This window comes from Phoenix dactylifera, chromosome 4 (genome assembly GCF_051530095.1).
Source record: "Phoenix dactylifera cultivar Ajwa chromosome 4, Ajwa_hap1_PhDact_Kaust_v1.1, whole genome shotgun sequence".
NCBI lineage: Eukaryota > Viridiplantae > Streptophyta > Magnoliopsida > Arecales > Arecaceae > Phoenix > Phoenix dactylifera.
The window spans coordinates 53378108-53397332 of NC_143193.1; the positions used below are offsets into that span (position 1 = coordinate 53378108).

Here is a 19225-nt window from a genome sequence, read left to right on the forward strand (position 1 = left end):
GTGGCATGCACCATAGGTGTATTTCTAGAATTTAGGTAAAACTCGATGTCATGTTGCACCAGAAAATACATGACATGCCCTCCAATCCGTTTGCAGGTTGTGCTCATTATCTATGGCGAGGTAAACCAATTCCTAATCTATGGAAGGGTACAGTGGCTTGGGCCCGAGAGTTTGACGTTGAGATCAACTGTTGGGCTGAACTTAGTCTGAGAGCCTGTTTATAAGTGGGCTGAGCAGGGGCCAACTTTACTTAAGTGGCTTTAGCCCTTCTTGGGCCGAAATAGCTCGGGCCTTTTCTCTTAAATTGATTCAAGTAGGAACTTAGTTTAGTTCTACTTTGGGCCAACCAAACACCCAAAGAGGGCTCCCCTAGCCCGAACTGATTTCCACGTCCAATTACGGGCAACCAAACGATCCCTAAAACAAGAAGGCTTGAGATTAAACAAAATTAAGGATAAGTTAGCAATCCAACACATGACCCCATGCTTTGACCTGGCTTAGCTCCACAAATGTTCAAATCTTGCACGCTTGCATGTGCCAACCTCTTCCTTTCCCTCGCTTCTCCACCTCCCTCACCCTGTCATGTCCTCAGTGCTCTGTCACCAAGATGATTCGAGGGCTCGACGACTTAGCCGGGCATTAGCGAAGCGGAATGAAGCGCTTCTATAGATAGGAACGTCCTTTATGCTGAGCCTCGGTAGTAAAGCACTTAAGATAAGAATAGCAGGCAAAGTCAAGTCCTTGCTACGAATTCCGGGGAACATTTTGTATTCCTCAAGATCACAGGCGAAGCTGACTTCCTGCGGTAGCCCCTAGGCTATGAGCTGCTTATCGTTGACTGCTTCTTTGAGGGCTCTTACCCCTAAGCCGAGCGCTGGACTACACACCTCATATTGATAAAAAGTTCAGAGAACCATTTGAAATGGAAATCAAGAAAAAAATTTGGTCATAAAAAACTCCGCCCACAAATTACACCAAGCCAAGGCCTCGAAGCGTCGGTAGCAAAGCTGACAATGCAATGCATTAGCGAAGCGTCATTCTCATAGCGAGGCGCTTCTCTAAATTGCTTGTCTTTCCTTATATAAGATATTTATATGTATACACATATACATATACATGTATATAGTGCATTACGTCACCACCTTTAGCACGCCATAGAAGATAACGGAGATCGAGAGAGCTTCAAGTTGCCACAAGCAAGCACACAGCCTCATCCTCCATCAAAAGGTGGTAATGTATATTCCTTGCAGACTTTCATGTTAATTAAGTGCAAATATGGAACATAGTATAATTCACCTATGGTGGCTCTTATTGCAAGTTAGAAGGAAGGCGACTGCCGACTATTCTCCCAGCATGGTGCCAAGGTCTTGATTGCCGGCATCCTCTAATGACCTTCGTCTATTGCGATGTCTCGAACAAAGACGATCTCAAAAAAGCTATAGACTTTGCGAGCTCAGTGCCATGTCCAATAACGCAGCCATCATTGACCCTGCGAGATCGAGAATCGCTGATACTCTCCGTTCCTTGGGCGTCAACATGACCGGCATGTTCTTGAGCACGAAGCATGCAGCATGTCTGATGGGGCAGGGAGAGCATCATCAAAAATGGAAGCTTGGCATCAGTGATTGGAGAGGCTGCAATGGATATGCATGTATGGCATCGAAGCATGCAATGGTGGGACTAGGAATGCAACGGAGGAGCTCAGGCAGCATGGGGTACAAGTGAATTGCTTGTCGCCATTCTTGATGGCTTCGGCCATGTCAATGGGAGAAGCATAGAGCAGTTCATGAAGATATTCTACCATCTTATTAACTTACTAAAGAAAGCTGGAGATTATAAGTATCAATAGTTGTTCCTAGAGGCTTCAGTCTTTGTATTTTCTCAAAAACAAATAGAAGGAAAATTCATCAAAAAAAAAAAGAAAAAGAAATAGAAGGAAAGCCATAGCAGCATAGCATGCTATTCCAAATATAAGGCGAACCAGTCTTAGCTCAGCTGGTTGGCACCCCTCTTGGCTGAAGGTCTTAGTGTTCAAACCCTAGTTTCTTAAGAAAAAATGTTACAATTTTCTTCAGGCTCTTAGAGAAAGCTATTACAAATTTCTGGACCTGAAATACTTTTTTGCCCAAAAGATTCAATTAATTTTTTAAACAACCAATGGAGAACACATTATGATCTAAGACCAAGGGCAATTGCATTAACAAATGTCCCGTTTAATTCTGTCATCTATAGCATAAACAGTAAGTGGTTAAGTGCCCTTTGGTTCAATAAGTGTGCAAGGCTAAACATGGGGTTTGGACCAAGTTCAGGACAGATTCTCATCTGCAGAAGCTCCCCCTAGTCTTAGAAGTCATCTACCATGAAAATCTATAAAGAACATGTATGATATCACTTCAGTTTCTGTGCTTGTAATTTTTTTCAATATATGAAGCGTGGCCATGCATTGTACTTTTTCGATGCAGCTTCCTCACGGTTTTCCTTAAATTCACATGATGGGAAACAAAAGAGAGTCAGTCAGATGAATTATCAAATTTTGATACAGACAGCCTTCTTACATGATGAAAACATAAATTTCCAGCACTCATATGCTGATCCATTATTTAGCAGAAGAAATGAACATATGAAAGAAATTACACCAGAAATCAAATAAGCTCAGCTAAGATACTGCGATATATAGAAGTTTTCAGCCAAAAACTTGGAGCTAAGTCCCATTAGATTGATTGGTTCATAGACAGCAAAGAATAAAAATTGGCAAAAGAGAAAATATCAAGATGGAAGAATAGCACCTTAGTTTATATATTTACTTAAAGAACAGTGTGAAGCTTTTGAATAATAAACTGCAACAACATTGCATTAGTGAAGAAACAAGTCATTCCAGCAGCTGATCAAGGCTTAACAATGAACCTGTGACAAAGATAAGTCAAAATGCACCTAGTGTGCACAGCAAATATAAGCAAAAATCAAATTTTGTACTGATTATGCAGAAATATAACAATTTACATAGCGCAAAGACTGAAATTCTGAAAATAATTGATGACAAAATGACCGCCGATGCCAAAACATATCTTTTAGAAATTCAACGAAATGGGCATTTACGGCTATCAGAAATTAGGATATAGTTTTCAGAATTTCACAAACAGAAAAATCTCAAGTTTCATATTCATAATACTGTTTTTTGAGAAAATTCACATTCATAACTCCCCTTACCCATTGTTTCTTTCTGTTTCAATGGGAAAAGGCACTATTTCCTTAAAACAAGAATGCCTGATGTTGAATTGGATACAGTAATCACAATTTATGAGTATTGATACTGCTGCAGGATAGCATGGAAACCAATAGAAATTATGTTCTTTCTAAAGTACAAAGCCATACTACTCTGTTCCAAATCTCTCTTCACAGTTCCAGCTGTAGCTAACGTGCCATTCTGTCCTCTGTCTACAATACTGTTGGTTGAAAATATCACTAGGTTCTCTGTTGGAATTGCCAAAATGGAACATATGCATCAAGTTCTCACATTGCACCCAAAAATCATGTCCAGTGAAGCATGGGTGGCTTCACTTTTGTCTTTGATTGATAGAAGTAAATGTCTCCAATTGATTGGTATTGTATTTGTGATACTGGATTGTGAGGAAAAGATGCATATCATCAAATCCAGTACATAGATATGCTTACAATCCAAACTCTTTTCATGAGTGCAAAATCAGGCAGCAAACTAGAATCAACAGATTCCCAGCAGCCATCGTTTTTCATTGCTTTGGTGGAGCAAAGAAATCTCATTGACAAGGCCAATTGTCATATAAACACAAAGAGGTTCACCGTTCAGGAGACTTAGATTCAATATAACCCCGAAGCCATCATCCTTAACTTCCCTTGGTGGATTCTTTATCTTATCACTAGAACAGGGAATAACAGGGCCTGTTGTCCAATAAATATAACAATCTCCAATTATCCAGGTAATGGCAAGGGCACAATGCCAATAAATATAACAAACTCCAATCATTCAGGTAATGGCAATAGCATGATGCTCCAAAATTTCAGTTGCCACTGCTGCAATCGCTTTTTGAACTGAGATCTCTGAATGTTGCCTTCTAAGCATCTAAATAGGTTATGCAAGCTCTTCAGACCACAGATCAGCAGCAAGATTTGCATGTTCTGTCAATAATAGGATGATACCAAGAATATGCTTCTTTCTAAATCCAAGTACAACCAGGAATCTTCCTAATTCCTCTCCCTGTCATTATAGTCCTTATCTCTGACACCTCGGCCCACCTATCAGCTGCTGCATAGATATTTGATAACAACACATAATTACCAGCATTCTGTGGCTCTATTTCAAAAAGTCTCCTTGCCACAGTCTCACCAAGTTTGATATTGCAATGAAGCCTGCAAGCTCCTAGCAATGCACCCCAAGCTCCAGCATGAGGCTCCACAGGCATTGATTTGATTAACTCATAAGCCTCTTCCAACCTCCCTGCCCGACCAAGGAGATCCACCACACATGCATAATGATCTGGCAAAGGAACAACAATGTAGTCATTCTTCATCAACTCAAAATATTTATACCCTTCTTCAACCAGCCCAGCATGACTACATGCTGTGAGGACAACTGTGAACGCAACCTCATCAGGCAAAATCCCTTCTCGAAGCATCCTAGAGAAGAGATCCACCGCCTTGGCTCCAGCCCCATGAATAGAATACCCTTGCATCATTGAAGAATACGAGATCAAGTCCCTCCTTGGCATTGACTCGAACAGAAGAGAAGCTCTTTTCATGTTCCCACACTTTGCATTCATGTCTATCAATGCAGCCAAGACATGGGCCCTTTTGACATTGATTGAGCTATGGGCAATGTATGAATCCACCCATTTGGCCATCGTAAGGCTACCTAATTGGGAACATGCGGACATCAAGCCCACGACAACAAACTCATCGGGTTTGATTTTCCGATCATACATCTCGAGAAAGATCTTCAACGCCTCACCAGGGCGGCCATTCTGGGCATATCCTGAGATCATCGCTGACCATGAGACAACATCCCTGTCCTTCGACTGCTCAAACAAGAGCCTAGCCGATGCCAAGTCCCCAGCTTTCGCATACCCATTGATCAACGAAGTAAAGGAGACTGCATTCCTTTCGGGCATCTCATCAAAAAGCTTGCGAGCACTAAGCAAATCTCCAGACTTGACATACCCATCAATCATGACATTCCAAGTTACCACATTTTTCTTCGGCATTTCATCGAACAGAGCCCTAGCTGAACCCACATCGCCAAAATTTAGATATCCAACAACCAGAGCCGTCCAAGATACCACATTTCGATGTTGCATAGAATCAAAGACCCTCCTGGCGGCCTCGATCTCGTGGCATTTGCCGTAGAAGTCGATGAGCGCGGTGCGGACGAAGATGTCGACCTCGAGGCCGCAGCGGATGACGGCGGCGTGGACGGAGGCGCCGACGGGGAGGGAAGCGGGCTCGCGGGAGCAGGATTGGAGGAGGGAGGGGAAGGTGAAAGCGTCAGGGGGGAGGGGGGAGAAGCGGCGGAGGCGGTTGAAGACGGCGAGGGTGGCGGACAAGGTCGAGTGGCGGGCGTGGGCGGCAAGGAGTGCGTTCCAGAGGATGAGGTTGGGGCGGGAAAGGCGGGCGAAGGCGGCGGTGGCATAGGCAGGGGCGGCGAGGGTGTCGCAGAGGGAGAGGAAGCGAGTGGCGAGGAGGTGGTGCTGCTCGAGTCCCTCGCGGATGATGCGGGCGTGAATCTGCTCGAGGCCGCGGAGGGTCCAGCAGGAGCTAAGCAGGGTAGCAACAGAGGGGTCGGAGGAGGAGGTGGCGGATGAGCGGCGGCGGAGCAAGGTCATAGGGCGGGGGAGGTCGGGAGGGAGGACAAGGAAAAGGCATCAGTGTGACGGCCGAATTCTCGCAGTAGAAAATTTGGTACGTAAAGTACTTGTAAATGATATCACTCTTATAAGGGTTTATAAGAGAAATTTTACGTCTGAAGATTGAACTACTTCGGAGACCGGAGTCCCGTCACACCTCTTGCCGGGACTAGTTGAAACTTAAATATTGGTACTGTTTACAGAAAACACCCTATAAACTTACAAATCAGTCATACGTCTCCTGTATCGGCTATGGACTTGCCGGTACTAGTTCGGACTTTGGTCACATTATTACGAATACCCCCTGTCAAACTGCTGTTGTTAAAACTGGATCCGAGGCTTCGTTGTGAGATGGCCTATACAAGTCCGAACTAGTTCCGGCGGTCCACTTGCCGGGTCTATATCAAATGACATGCCGCCATATGGTATAGAACAATAGTTTATAAAACTTGACGGTCTAAAGCATCCCTGCATTCTCAGTTACTACTCTAAGTTACACACATGGATATCTATACCAGGATTGCAAGTGGATTGAGTTGATTGTTTTCCATCTGGAATCAACTTGAGAATAACATGATTCAGCTTGGAGTGAAGTTATCTGATTCATGTTAGGATTGGAAAAGTTTGACCTTTTTGAATATAGATAGGACTTGGAAAATCAAATCCCATCATCAAAACATGAATAAACCCGAAAATGATAATGTTATATATTTCAAACCTTCTTGAGTTAAGAAATTATTATTTTCAATAATATGTTTCATATAGTTTGTCATTTATTTATGTTGTTGAATATAATTTAGACGTGGTCATCAATCATACAATGAATAGGTGCATGATAATGTCTTCATGTTATTTATTATTCTTTTATTGATTTGATAATCGACTAACATGTTTATTTACTATGGTTTGTGTTTGAACAAAGTCCGCAAAGCTGGTAATGAGAACCATACCAGTATATTACCAGTTCGGTGTGGTATGAGAGGCACTCGGTACCAAGTTAGGCTTTCTAATATTTTTTTCCCTTATTGATATGGTACCACCCAAATTGGACAGTACATATCAGTATTAGGTGTTATAGGACGATTTTGCTTGGTTCAAACCGGTATGAACTGAATCGATTCAATATCAAATGAACCTCGGTACCACACTGGTACCTTGCTGATATGGTATGGTAGGTACAGTTTGGGACGGGAAGGGTCACCGAGACAAACCTTGTTTTGGATTATTCTTGATCCAAATAACTCAATAGAATCATATACTTGACCCAAACACCCTAATAAAAATTGATTAGATTTGGTTCCAATTTTTTTAACCTAATTCAAATAACGATTGGATTTAGAATGTGTTAGCGACTAACCATATTTGAGTTTTTTTTTTAAACTACATAGAATCTTGAAAAAAGAAAATAATGAGATTAAGATTATGATGTTAGTAATATCCTAAAGGTAGGAGTGGTATCTGAAGGTGAAACCACAAGTGATGCCAGAAAAGACCAACAAGATGGAGGAATGATTTTCCTTTTTTTTAAAAAAAAAAAACATGGTAGAGGAACCGGAAAATTCAAATTTTAGCATATTAATTGAGTTACGTTCATTTTTCTATGGTTCTTCTCATATTTGGATATCATTGTTTAGTGGTATCCAAGAATTTGCTTAGACTGTCAAAATTTCTTAGGATTCTTGTTGGTGTTGATTTTGTCATTCTTGTGGTGGGTGAGGGAAAGTTGAACTGGATTTTATTAAAGCACAAAGATAAATGCTTTGTCTATTGGGTGCCACCTTAAGACGGCATCAAGCTGCACAATGATGGAACCTACCAAACAACAATAACACCTCCAAAATTACACAAACCCTATGCTAATGTCTGTACCCATATAAAGTTCTTAGAAAATTAGACTTCATATTAGAGAGTATAAATGTTTCTGCTCTTTTTCTTATTAACAAAAGGAAACATTTCCCGCACCTACAACCTAAGTTGCAGATTTGGTAGGTAAAGAAAATCTGGTTGAAAAATGAAATACTCTTTCCATTTGGCCGCTTGTTTTCCCCGAATTCATTTCTCCAATGAAATGAATTATGAGTGGTGGTCCGTCACTGTTTTGATAGACAAAAAGGATTTGGCATTAAAAGAATTTGGGTATGTTAGGAGCTTGTAATCAATGTTAGCCTCATGTAAAGGGTTAGGTATAATAAGGGAAATCTTAAGCTTGAGGTCACACTATTTTACAGGATTACATTTTAACATTTTCACTACTGTAAATAAGTTCCTATGCATCCACTTGTCCTAATGCTCTCTCTCTTTTTTTTTTTAGTTTTCGATCTAGCATCGGCGTTTCATTTACTAGAACTAGGAGGGACTTTGAGATCACATTACTACAAGTAACACGCTATAAAATATCAGCATTGCATACGAAGATTCCATCATAGATGGCCTGCAAGTTGAAACTAGTCACGACAATTCAGGCAATTAAACTAATTGAAAATTTTATATATCCGTGTATGATACAACAAAAAAATTAACAATATGGAACATCACCATTGAGCTCATTCTTGAATAGGATCGATATTCTTTGCCACCTAGGCAAGGAGTTAGAGTTCGATTCCAACTAGAGTCGGCCTTCTGATCGTAAATAGCAATCCTCCAAAATTAGGGCCACATTAGCTATCAAACACAACAAGCTTATATTTAGTTAATTGTGTTAATTAATTAATTACTCTTTAGCTTACATTAATTAATTAATTACATTTAATTTCATGATTTTTTCATAACCATGGTTCTAGATGATCGATTGACACTCCTTTCGACTGCCTCAGAAATTTCCGGCCAGGGACCTATCTTTTTTAAACTCCCTTTTCATTTAATTAATTTTGTTTTTATAAAACTTTCATCATAAAATGATTTGCCAAGGATTGTTATGCTTACCCGATAGTTAGTCAAGTAGGCATGGAAGTCAATTTCCGAGAACCTTATATTTTGCTTGATGAGCAGAGAATGGAAGTCACTTAATTTTCAGTTTGCTTAACAGCCATGGTTGCACCACGAGGTTTATTTTCACCCAATACATCCATGTATAGAGAGATCTTACCATCATTATTCTATATGTTATAAGGAAAAGATTATTTTCTTATTATTTTTAAAATAAAAAATGAAGGAGGAGAAAGAAAATCACATGTGCACCTCATATATACTGGTCACACTTTTTACTTCTAAACTATCATGGCATTAAGAGTACTTTCATTGGTCTAGTTATATATTCCAACCAACATGTAATAATAATCTGTTGGAAGGATTGTGATAACAATTTTATTTTAGACATTTGAGAGAATAAACCAGCCTACCACCAATTCAGTAGACTAAGTCAAAAAGCTGGTGTAGGCGGGCAAAGAAAAAAAAAAAAATTTTAAAAAGGAAAAAATTTGGAGAAAGAATAGAATTTTTTTGAGAATAAGAATTATAGGTGAAAATTTGGCCTAATTTATTTGGGTTTAAATTATAAATTTCAAATTCAAATTTAAATACAAGATAAATGGTAATTTTTAAATGTCACGCGATTGAGAGAGAGAAGATGATTTAAATTTGAAATGCACCGGAAACAACAATCATGTTGGCATATCTTGTAAACAACAATCATGTTTGAAATTCAAATTCAAATTTAAAATATATTATAAATGGTAATCAAGTTGGCATGTCTCGTGATTGTGGTTGGCATTAATCACTATCATAAAGAACAATACTATAATGACAATTTCTATGAAGAAAAAAAAAACCTCGGTACTCTCAATCTAGAAACTCATCACATGCTAGTGTTTAATTGTTAGAATGTGATGTTTCTTGGCAAAAAGGGGTTGGGATTTTTGGATATTCTTTTTCTGAAAATGTGAAATGCGATCAAGAATGATTCCCATCCCCTCTTGTCATGGGGCAAATGGAACGTAGTGGTGCTTGATAGCATCACTATTTTTAACAAGAGGCTCGTCAACGTAGAATTATTGAACATGCCAACTCCGTTTTGATGACCTTCGCATGCACAACCTCCACGCTACGTTATGAGATGAGACATAGAAACATACAGAACAGCCAACTATATATATAAATAACGGGAAATATGAAAGGGAATAAAGAGGATAATGACATTGAATACAGGGAGGATGAGAAGGTGGGTAGGTATTTAAAGACTTTTGAAAGGGGCTCAACGAGAAGCGATATATATAACAATGCTCTTAAGCCAACTCTATGTAGTGGTGAAAGGTTCTGAGGCCATTAGTTTACCATTTTTAGATGCATTCCAGTTGGATCACGAATCCAAGCATGGATGCCGGTTGATTGAATTGGACTCTCCACCTCCCAAGACAAATTACAGAGAATTCAGCGCCTCCTAGACTCACTCATTTCAGATAAAAAGAGTATTTCTTTCTTTCTTCATTTTTTCTCGACTTTTTTCTGTGTCTCTTCATAAGATGTTGAGGGGAAGGAAGCAAACAAATCCAGTAATAAATAAACTCGCACGATTAATTTGAAAGATGGTAAAATTCTTGATAGCTAAAGTCGTTATAATTAATCATATCCAATGGCCGGCTTGGAATCATCAAAGAACAATGAAGTCTTTGCTAACACCGTAATGGTCGGATCTGTTGCTGAACTTTCCTAGCAACCTCAACCGTAACAGTCCAAGTCAAGCCTGTAACTTATCGAACCTTATTGGATGTTTCATGCAACTTCCTGTGAGGACTTAATTCAATAACGTATCCCCTCAGGCATCCATCTATCCATCATACCAATCCTCCATAAGTCTTGCAAGTCTTAAATAGTAGTTGTCTCTCTCTCTCTCTCTCACACACACACACACACACACAAAGTCTCTCAAAAAACTATGGAGATGGAGACCTGGAGACCCGTCCTTGTCTTCCTACTCTTTCTTCCTTCTGTTCTCCTCTTCTGCAACTCGGCCAATGCTAAGCGCTCTCCTCTCTTCCCTGCCTTCCTTAAAGCCGGACTCAAACAGTCTTCAGATTCTGGTAGGGGGCTATATGAGACGAGGTACTTCACGCAGGGACTGGATCACTTTGACTTCACCCCGCAGAGCTACGGAACGTTTCAGCAGAGGTACTTGGTGAACGACACGCACTGGGGCGGCAAGGGGGCGCCGATCTTCGTGTACACTGGGAACGAGGGCGACATCGGGTGGTTCGCGCAGAACACAGGATTCATGTACGAGATTGCACCTTACTTCCGGGCTCTCTTGGTCTTCATCGAGGTAATTAATTAAGCTCTTTGAGGCGCATGCGTGTTGTTTGTTCATGGCTTGGTTGTCCATGTTGGCCTTCCATTACCAAGGTGCCCTTAGCCTTTCTCTCTCCCTCTCTCTTTTTCTTTTGAGCAAGGAAAAAACAAAACAACAATTCAAAGTACCTTAAAAATAAATTTTGTTCTATAAGCGATAAAAAGATCAAATAACAACCGAATGATACAAGGTTGATGCATAAGATAATGGCCATCATTTATCTGGTTGGGTGGTACTACGTACTGTTATGTAATCTGGTTAAAAAACATCACTACATCATGGTTCTCATGAGTGATGGAATATAGGATCTCCTCCGAGATGTATTAATTGCAAAGAATTATTTTGTTACTCGATTAAGTTTTGAGAACTGTCCAGTTGATGACAAATACAAAGCTTGTGGTGGGTTGGAGTTTGGCTGCCTAACATTATTTTGGTCGTGGCTGCAGCATAGGTACTATGGAGAATCCATGCCCTTTGGTGGCGAAGAGGTGGCTTATAGTAATGCAACCACTCTGGGCTATTTGAGCTCAACGCAGGCACTGGCGGACTACGCAACGCTTATCATTGATCTGAAGAAGAATCTGAGCTCAGAAGGGTCTCCTGTTGTGGTCTTCGGAGGTTCTTATGGAGGAAGTATGGACTTTTCCTTCTCTTATATGGGTTTAATTTTTAATTAATTAATGGTGTGGGACAAGATATTTATTATTTATTTTGTCTGTGATTTTTTGAGGACAGTGTTGGCTGCTTGGTTTAGGCTTAAGTACCCGCATGTCACCATTGGAGCCTTGGCATCATCTGCTCCAATTCTCCAATTTGATGACTTGGTCTCCCCATACACCTTTGACGACATTGTCACAAAGGACTTCAGGGTCTCTCTCTCTCTCTCTCTTACTCCCTCTCTGTCTGTGTCTGTCTCTCTTTAAGTGTGTGTCTGTTCTCTGTGCCCACGCACATGTGTGACAGCATGTGGGATTGTGCACGTGCTGCTCATACGTGCATACACATCCCACACACGCATGAGACACGTGTGCAATGCGCATTAGACATGCAACTCACACACAGATGAATAATGAGCTCTGCTCAGTTGTGCATCCAAACACGCAATTAATGCACGCTTAATGCCATATAAGATGATGGAAAGATCCAATGCATGAAATAGTTTTAACATATCACAACCAATAGCCATGGAGCCTCTATTTTCCAACTTTTTAGATCGGCGTCATGTCAAATAATATTATCCATATGTATGTTTATGTTGCAATTTTCTGAGTAATATTTATGTTGCTATTTTCTAAATCAATGAACTCAATTGGATATGAGAATTATTCGGTTTGCAGCTGGTTAAACTGGGATCTGCATCATACATTTCTGTTGTTATTTGTACTGTGCAAATAGTTTAGGTAATAGTGTTACAATGCTAGATAGATGATAATGCTTGGCTTACTTCATCATTTTGAATTGCTTCATTTTTAGTCCTAAGTATATTCTGATTATGCCAGAGTGAGAGTGAAAATTGCTATAAGGTGATCAAAAATTCATGGAAGGAGATTGAGGATACTGCAAGTCAACCTGGAGGACTTGAAAAAATTGAGAAGTCATTTAAGTTATGCAAGTGAGTACTCTGAAGTCTCAACTGTAATCTATTCTAGAGATAGAGAGAGAGAGAGAGAGAGAGTGTGTGTGTGTGTGTGTGTGTGTGTGTGTGTGTGTTTTATCTGAATTTTTATCTTCTCTTTAAAACTCCATACGTTGTGGAGAATCTCTATGAATGGATCTGGTTAACTTGAAGTCCTTACGCTATTTCCACAGAGGCCAAGGTCAAGGAGTGGAAAATTGGATCGGAATTGCCATAGTCTATACCGCCATGACAGACTATCCCACAGCGTCGAATTTTCTTGTTCCTCTTCCAGCTTATCCTGTGAAACAGGTGCACCTTCCCCATCCACCCAATGGAGATAGTTCCTGCATTAATATTAATAAGCAGAACTTAGTTTAGGAATTTTCCCTCTCATCTAATGCCTAAACAGACTGCAACTTCATAAGCAGAGCAGCAAAAATAGCATTTTAACAAAGTTTACTGAAATCTAGCAACAACATACTTAGGCTTTCTGAACTAACCATTAGATTTTAGAGGGTCCAAATTTTGTTTGGGATTATATACGAGTACTTGACGCCGACCTTTTTAATATTGCAGATGTGCAAGGCCATCGACAACCCAACGGCGGGCAATGATACATTCGCAAGATTATACGGGGCGATGAACATATACTACAACTACAGTGGGACTGAGACATGTTTAGCTGCCGGTGGTGATTCAGATGAGCATGGCATGGCTCGTGGATGGAGTTGGCAGGTATAAGTATTAACAGATATCATTAGTCTCCTGCCTTCACAATTTAATTAAGCTTTGAAAAAAAAAAGAAGATATAGCATTTTCATAGAGTGCTTGGAATGAGTGTTAATGCAGTCATGCACCGAGATGACTATTGTAGAAGGGGGTAGCAACAATGAGAGCATACTTCCACCAGCCACGTACAATTACACTGAGCAAGCTGTGGCATGCCAAAATTATTACGGTGTGGCACCCAGGCCTCATTGGATCACCACAGAATTTGGAGGACATGTAAGTAGCAAATATGATTTTTGTCATGATACAGTAAACAATTCGTTTTTAGTTACTCGAAGGTTTGGTCATGTCGTCTCCTTAACTCCTCGTGGCAGGATATAAGAAGGGTGCTGAAACGGTTTGGGAGCAATATCATTTTCTTCAATGGACTAAGAGATCCATGGAGTGGTGGAGGGTATAGAATTTACCTCCCTCTTCATCCTCACTCTTCCTTTTATTTATGTTAATTTCATGTTTAGTTTTGTCTATTTATACCAGAAGAATGACATCGCTTGATAAATTATTTCTTGGGCAGTGTGTTGAAGTCTCTTTCCAACAGCCTGATAGCCATAGTTGCACCTGAAGGTTGGTTAATTTTTATTGTAACTCCAGATTGTTGTGTGTACTAATGTATGATGGACCAATATCTAAATAGTGTGATTATATCTCACAAGAAGTTTATCTTATGGCTGTTTTTTATTTGTTCTTCTTCCTCATAAATGTGGCAGGGGCTCACCATGTAGACCTGAGATTCTCAACGAAAGAAGACCCCAAGTGGCTCAAAACCGTGAGGACGAAAGAGACCAAGATCATAGCAGGGTGGCTTGAACAATACTATAGTGACTCAAGGAGCACCTAACCTTATCATTCCTCTTATTAGTCAAATCTCTTTTTCCTCATACTTAGCTTTATTTTCTGAAGCTTAAGCTCTACCATATCCTCTCAATTTTACACAAGAACAGTAAGTGTCAAATTCAAATAATCCTTGGTCTCCATTTTCTTCAAAAAAAAAAAAAAAAATCAAATAATTGCTATGAGGCACTGAGGTTAGTGTTTAAATCGGAGCTCTATTATTAGAAACTTATATTTTGGTATGGAATGCAATTATATAAAGACTTCTTGAACTGTTGTGATAGACTAAATTGTCTCAGTTTGTGATCCAAATAATCTAAAGAGCAGCAATATTGCATTGTGCTAGATAAAACACGTACAAATCAGAGAATATAACAAGCCCTCGCATGCAGGAATAGTACACAGAGCCTGAATAGGGTGAGAATCTACTAGATGTATTCCTCAATCCTTCCCTTGAAACCAATCTGGCCCAAGGTGAGGCAAAGGAACAGCCCCAGGTGCCACAAGACCATCCACAACCAACAACGGCACCAAATTCCAATCAATAAAATGTTAATTGGTTTGAGCAACATATGAACTCTATGGATGCCCTGTCGAGCGGATGCCACTGATCGCCGGAATACTCGACGGTGCAATCCACCCAAGTCCCAACCAAGCTGAAACCAATCACATTGACATCGGTGCGGAGCCAATCCCTCTCAAAGATTTGTCACAGTGATGCAAAAGAAAGCATCCATCATTGTTTCAGACTTGCCTGCTGGTTTGTTTAATCATGATGGTGAATATATCCCTTACCAGGTGAGCCTTCCACTGAAGCCAGATTCAGCTTCTGAGGGCTTCTTGAAGCCACATGAGGCCTCATGAATCCTAGTGATGATGTCCAAGGACAGGGCATCCATACATTGCATTAGAGACTAAAGAGAAACCCACGCGGGCACTGTGAGCATTGCAACCTTTTGTTTGCATTACCAGAAGTGAGAGATGGGTTTGAAGAATGGCCTGCAACACTGGAGGTGGTGGCCGTGGCTGCCATTTGCCTGGGCTTTTGTGATGTGTACAGCTCTCCATGCATACATGTGCATAAGATATTCTTTATCATTTGCTCTCCTTTCCTTTTCTTTTATATTTATCGATATCTCAAACAGGGAACCGTTATTTTGGGCATCATATTTGCCTTGTCTGAAAAATCTTTTGGTCAGGAACATCCATGGTGTGGTTGAGTCCATAACCTATAGCAACAAGCTATATTCCACTGATTTTAAGCGACCAACATCCTTGACCAAACAAAGAAAGTCGAGCCATGAAACCAGAGTTAGAGGCAGCAAGACAAAGCATGATACCTGACCAAAGAATTCATATATTCAATCATGCATTTGTTTGATAGGCTATGGACGAGTCCCTCATTTTTTTCACCAATTCGAAAAAAAAAAAGTCCTTCATAATTTCAGCACCGACAGACCAACTTTCAACAAAATGTACGAAATTGAAGCACACATCTTCTATATGTTTGATTTTAGGTTGTCGGTTTGGTCTGCATTACCTTCAGAGTTAACATACTAATTTCCAGAGAAGACATTGTATGATAGCAATCGGTAGAGAATTCACTTTGTCATTAACCAGATAACTGATAAAATATTAATCGACACTACAATTTTGTAAATTGCCAACACTGTCGATAACGCTACAATGATTCACAATGATGGAGTACCACTTGGCCATGAGTTATTGTGTTCAGTCTAGCGAGGGTGTTAAATTTCAGATATCCTTTGGTGCAGTTGAGTCCTTCAGTTCCAGTCAGACTTAAGAGGAAGCTCAGTAGGTTGATGGGGGTAAACTTTATAAATAATTGTTGGAATTATCTAGGTGTTCCCTTGTCTGCCTCTCTTCTATTCGAGTTTTATCTGGTGTCAAATGTGGTTATTCCTCTGCAGCTAGTTGATTCCATTGAGAGAACTTGCAGGACGTTTCTTTGGGACCACCCTATGAGCCAAAGAAACTACATTTATTGGCATGGGAAAAGATCACTCTCCCTAAAGCTGCCGGTGGATTAGGCATGACAAGAGATTGGCTTTAATGGGTAGGAATGCAGGGATTTTGGTAGTGCATCCATCCTCATTTGGGAGTAGAATGGTTGTGTCCAAATATCATTTTCCAGGAACTTGGCAAACTTTAATCTAAAGGGGTGATTTGCTATCTGGCGAGCTATTTTTCATGGCGCCACCCAATGTTGAGTAATTCTGATGGATTCTTGGAGATGGGCAGATGATCAGGGTATACAAGGATCCATGGATTTCTAATGATCCATTGTTTCAATGTCCAGCTAATATCAATATGGAAATACTTATTGATGACCTCCATGTTGCTGATCTTCTGACTGAGGACCGGACCTGGAATGCGAGCGCTGTTAGTGAATTGTTTTCCCCTGATTTTGGCACAAGGATTACTAGGATACCTATTTCTCAGGACATTTCAGTGACTGTTTGACATGGAGAAGTTAATTAGGATGAGGTAGGCATATGCTTGCGTTCATGGAGTACACCCTTCTTCTGATAACGCTTAATTTCAGTGGATTTTGAAGGTGCCAACTTCTCCTAGAGTTTCTTTGCTCGACAAGCGTGCATGGCAAGTTGTCTCGTAACTTGATCCCTGTGCAAACTACATCTCACAGTGGAGCAGATGATTCAGGTGTTAAATCAGCTAATAGAGCTAACTCATTTGTAACAACACGGACTTAAACAAAAACGCTAGCTAGAAGATGTTATTTTAAATCTTTAGCTCTATATAAATGTCCAAAATCTTCTTAATGCATAACCGTTGTGGTACTAAATACGCACCCCACGGTTTCTCATATATCATGAGGATCCGTATGGGCATATCTTTAAATTTTGGAAACTTATACAGGATCAAGAAATCCAAATAATATTTTGTAGCTGGTCTTTTTTGGCTGTGGCCTTTGAGATGTTATATCATTTTAAGTTTCTTTCGTATGATCGGCACACAAAGGAAACCTTTGCTCCATCTGTCATCTAGTCTTCTGGCACGCTGGATTCGTGCTGATGAGGAATGAACAAGGGCAGGTCCTCTATGCCTGCTTCAAAGGATTGACACCCACTTCTGTTTCATGCATGGAGTACTACTTCTCTGCTAAGTGAGTTCTGCTTGAGGATGACTCTCATATTGTGATTTGTAGGGATCAATCATGGGAAACAAGCTGGTAGTGCAGAACTTTCTGGTTTACCAGCCTATTCTACTGGACATATGGGACTTAATTGATAAGCTTGACTATTTCTATGCTTCTCATACTTCCAGAGAGGGGAACGATGGCTCGCTAATTATGCTGCTGATAATGATGCATATTCTGCACGGATTGAATCCTTTCCTTCTTCTCTGTTTTCTTTGATTACTGGAGATTCTATGGGTGTTTCCTTCATAGCTGCAACTAGAGGCTTCGGCCACTCCTATAACCAAAAAAAAAAAAAAAGTACAATAGGATAGTGATGCAAATTGTTGATGGATTATTGCGCAAGTGGTTCGGATGTGGACCCTAAGCAAATCACAAGATGTTGGATGCAATAACCCACAGCACATGGAGAAAGTTTGCTTTCTCTCCCTCTCTTTTTGACTTTAGCTGGTGGAGATCCATCGAGGTTCTCAACTCGAAAAGAATCATAATTGGATTCTCTCTCTCTCTCTCTACTAAGGGAGGCAAAAGCCATCCAAAATTTTATTAAAAGAATTGGTATTTGCAGAGAATGTGAGTTACAGGAAGAAATTAAGTATAGAGTCTGTCAAAATGTACAAAACCCAAAAGAAGATATGAAGATATCAATCTGCAACTGTGTAGGAGTCAAAATTAACTGAAGTATCGGTTGTTAATAATTGGACTCATTAACACCACTATAAACGTGCAAGCCCAGCTAGATGCTTGAACTCTGTACTGAAGCATGCTAGGAGAAAATTAAATGGCCATTTTGATACTTCGCTAGCTAGGGCCATCAAGCTAGCATGAGAGCCCCGAAAGAGAGATCAAATTGGAGCGTGCAACCGATCAGCACGCATCGATGCAATTCCCATCTAATGGGTGACTAAGCAGGGTGGATTGTTTAGCAGTCTCCTTTGGTAAACACAATCCTTATGAGCCAATATGTTACTAAATGATTGTCTGATATAGCTGTTGAGCCAATTTGCTTACTCGCCTCCGACTTATAATTTGCATCATTATACCTTTCGACCGGTAAAATTCTATGTTACCAAGGATGACCAAGTTGAACCTCTCTAGCCAACTCATGGTAAAATCATGTAGCAATGTATTTACGATGCGAAAGGATGGTCTCATTCGACCCGAACCACCATTTGTCGAAATGAATGATGAACATGATGCTCGCCGCCTGACAGGTGGAATTACATCTTTTTTTTCCAAGAACCAATGATCGATCTAGCATGTGCTTCTAATAATTAATGAGAAAAAAAAGAGGCATGATATCTGCTGTGGGTCGGAGGCTTCTCTACTGCTACAGCTCAGTAGAATCAGTGGGCTACTTCATCATGGACCACTTATGTGATGCATGTTGCACATGTTCAAACGAGTTCCAAGAGTTGGAAGTATGCAGTTTTGCTGAGCCGGGAAGGTTGCAATGGGCCAGGGCTCTGGTCCATCTCATTTGATGGCCTCGGCTCTTGTCAGGCGTGGATCACTTCCCAAGGACAGAGTTGTAGGGACCAGGCCCGGAGCATGCGGCCTGACAACCACTCTCACAGGGCTGGCTGCTTCCTTCCAACCTCCCTCGGTGTAGACTCTGAACCGAGTACGGGGACATCAGGTGTCACCTGAGA

General features: G+C 40.5%; 2 protein-coding genes across 2 annotated transcripts; one reads left to right on the forward strand and one right to left on the reverse strand.

Annotated features, from left to right (window-relative positions):
- Window positions 1-3128: 3128 nt before the first annotated feature.
- Window positions 3129-5980, reverse strand: LOC103714263 (Pentatricopeptide repeat (PPR-like) superfamily protein). The gene has a single exon (XM_008801453.5). It carries the CDS (start codon window positions 5850-5852, stop codon window positions 4191-4193), a length of 1662 nt encoding a protein of 553 aa, XP_008799675.3. The 5' UTR covers window positions 5853-5980; the 3' UTR covers window positions 3129-4190.
- A 4580-nt stretch (window positions 5981-10560) lies between these two features.
- On the forward strand, window positions 10561-14661 carry LOC103714306 (uncharacterized). Its single transcript, XM_008801512.6, has 10 exons — window positions 10561-11127; window positions 11601-11787; window positions 11890-12023; window positions 12654-12766; window positions 12964-13081; window positions 13349-13507; window positions 13622-13777; window positions 13876-13955; window positions 14076-14125; window positions 14269-14661. The coding sequence occupies exons 1-10, from the start codon at window positions 10744-10746 to the stop codon at window positions 14397-14399; spliced, it is 1512 nt and encodes a 503-aa protein (XP_008799734.5). The 5' UTR covers window positions 10561-10743; the 3' UTR covers window positions 14400-14661.
- Window positions 14662-19225: the final 4564 nt, after the last annotated feature.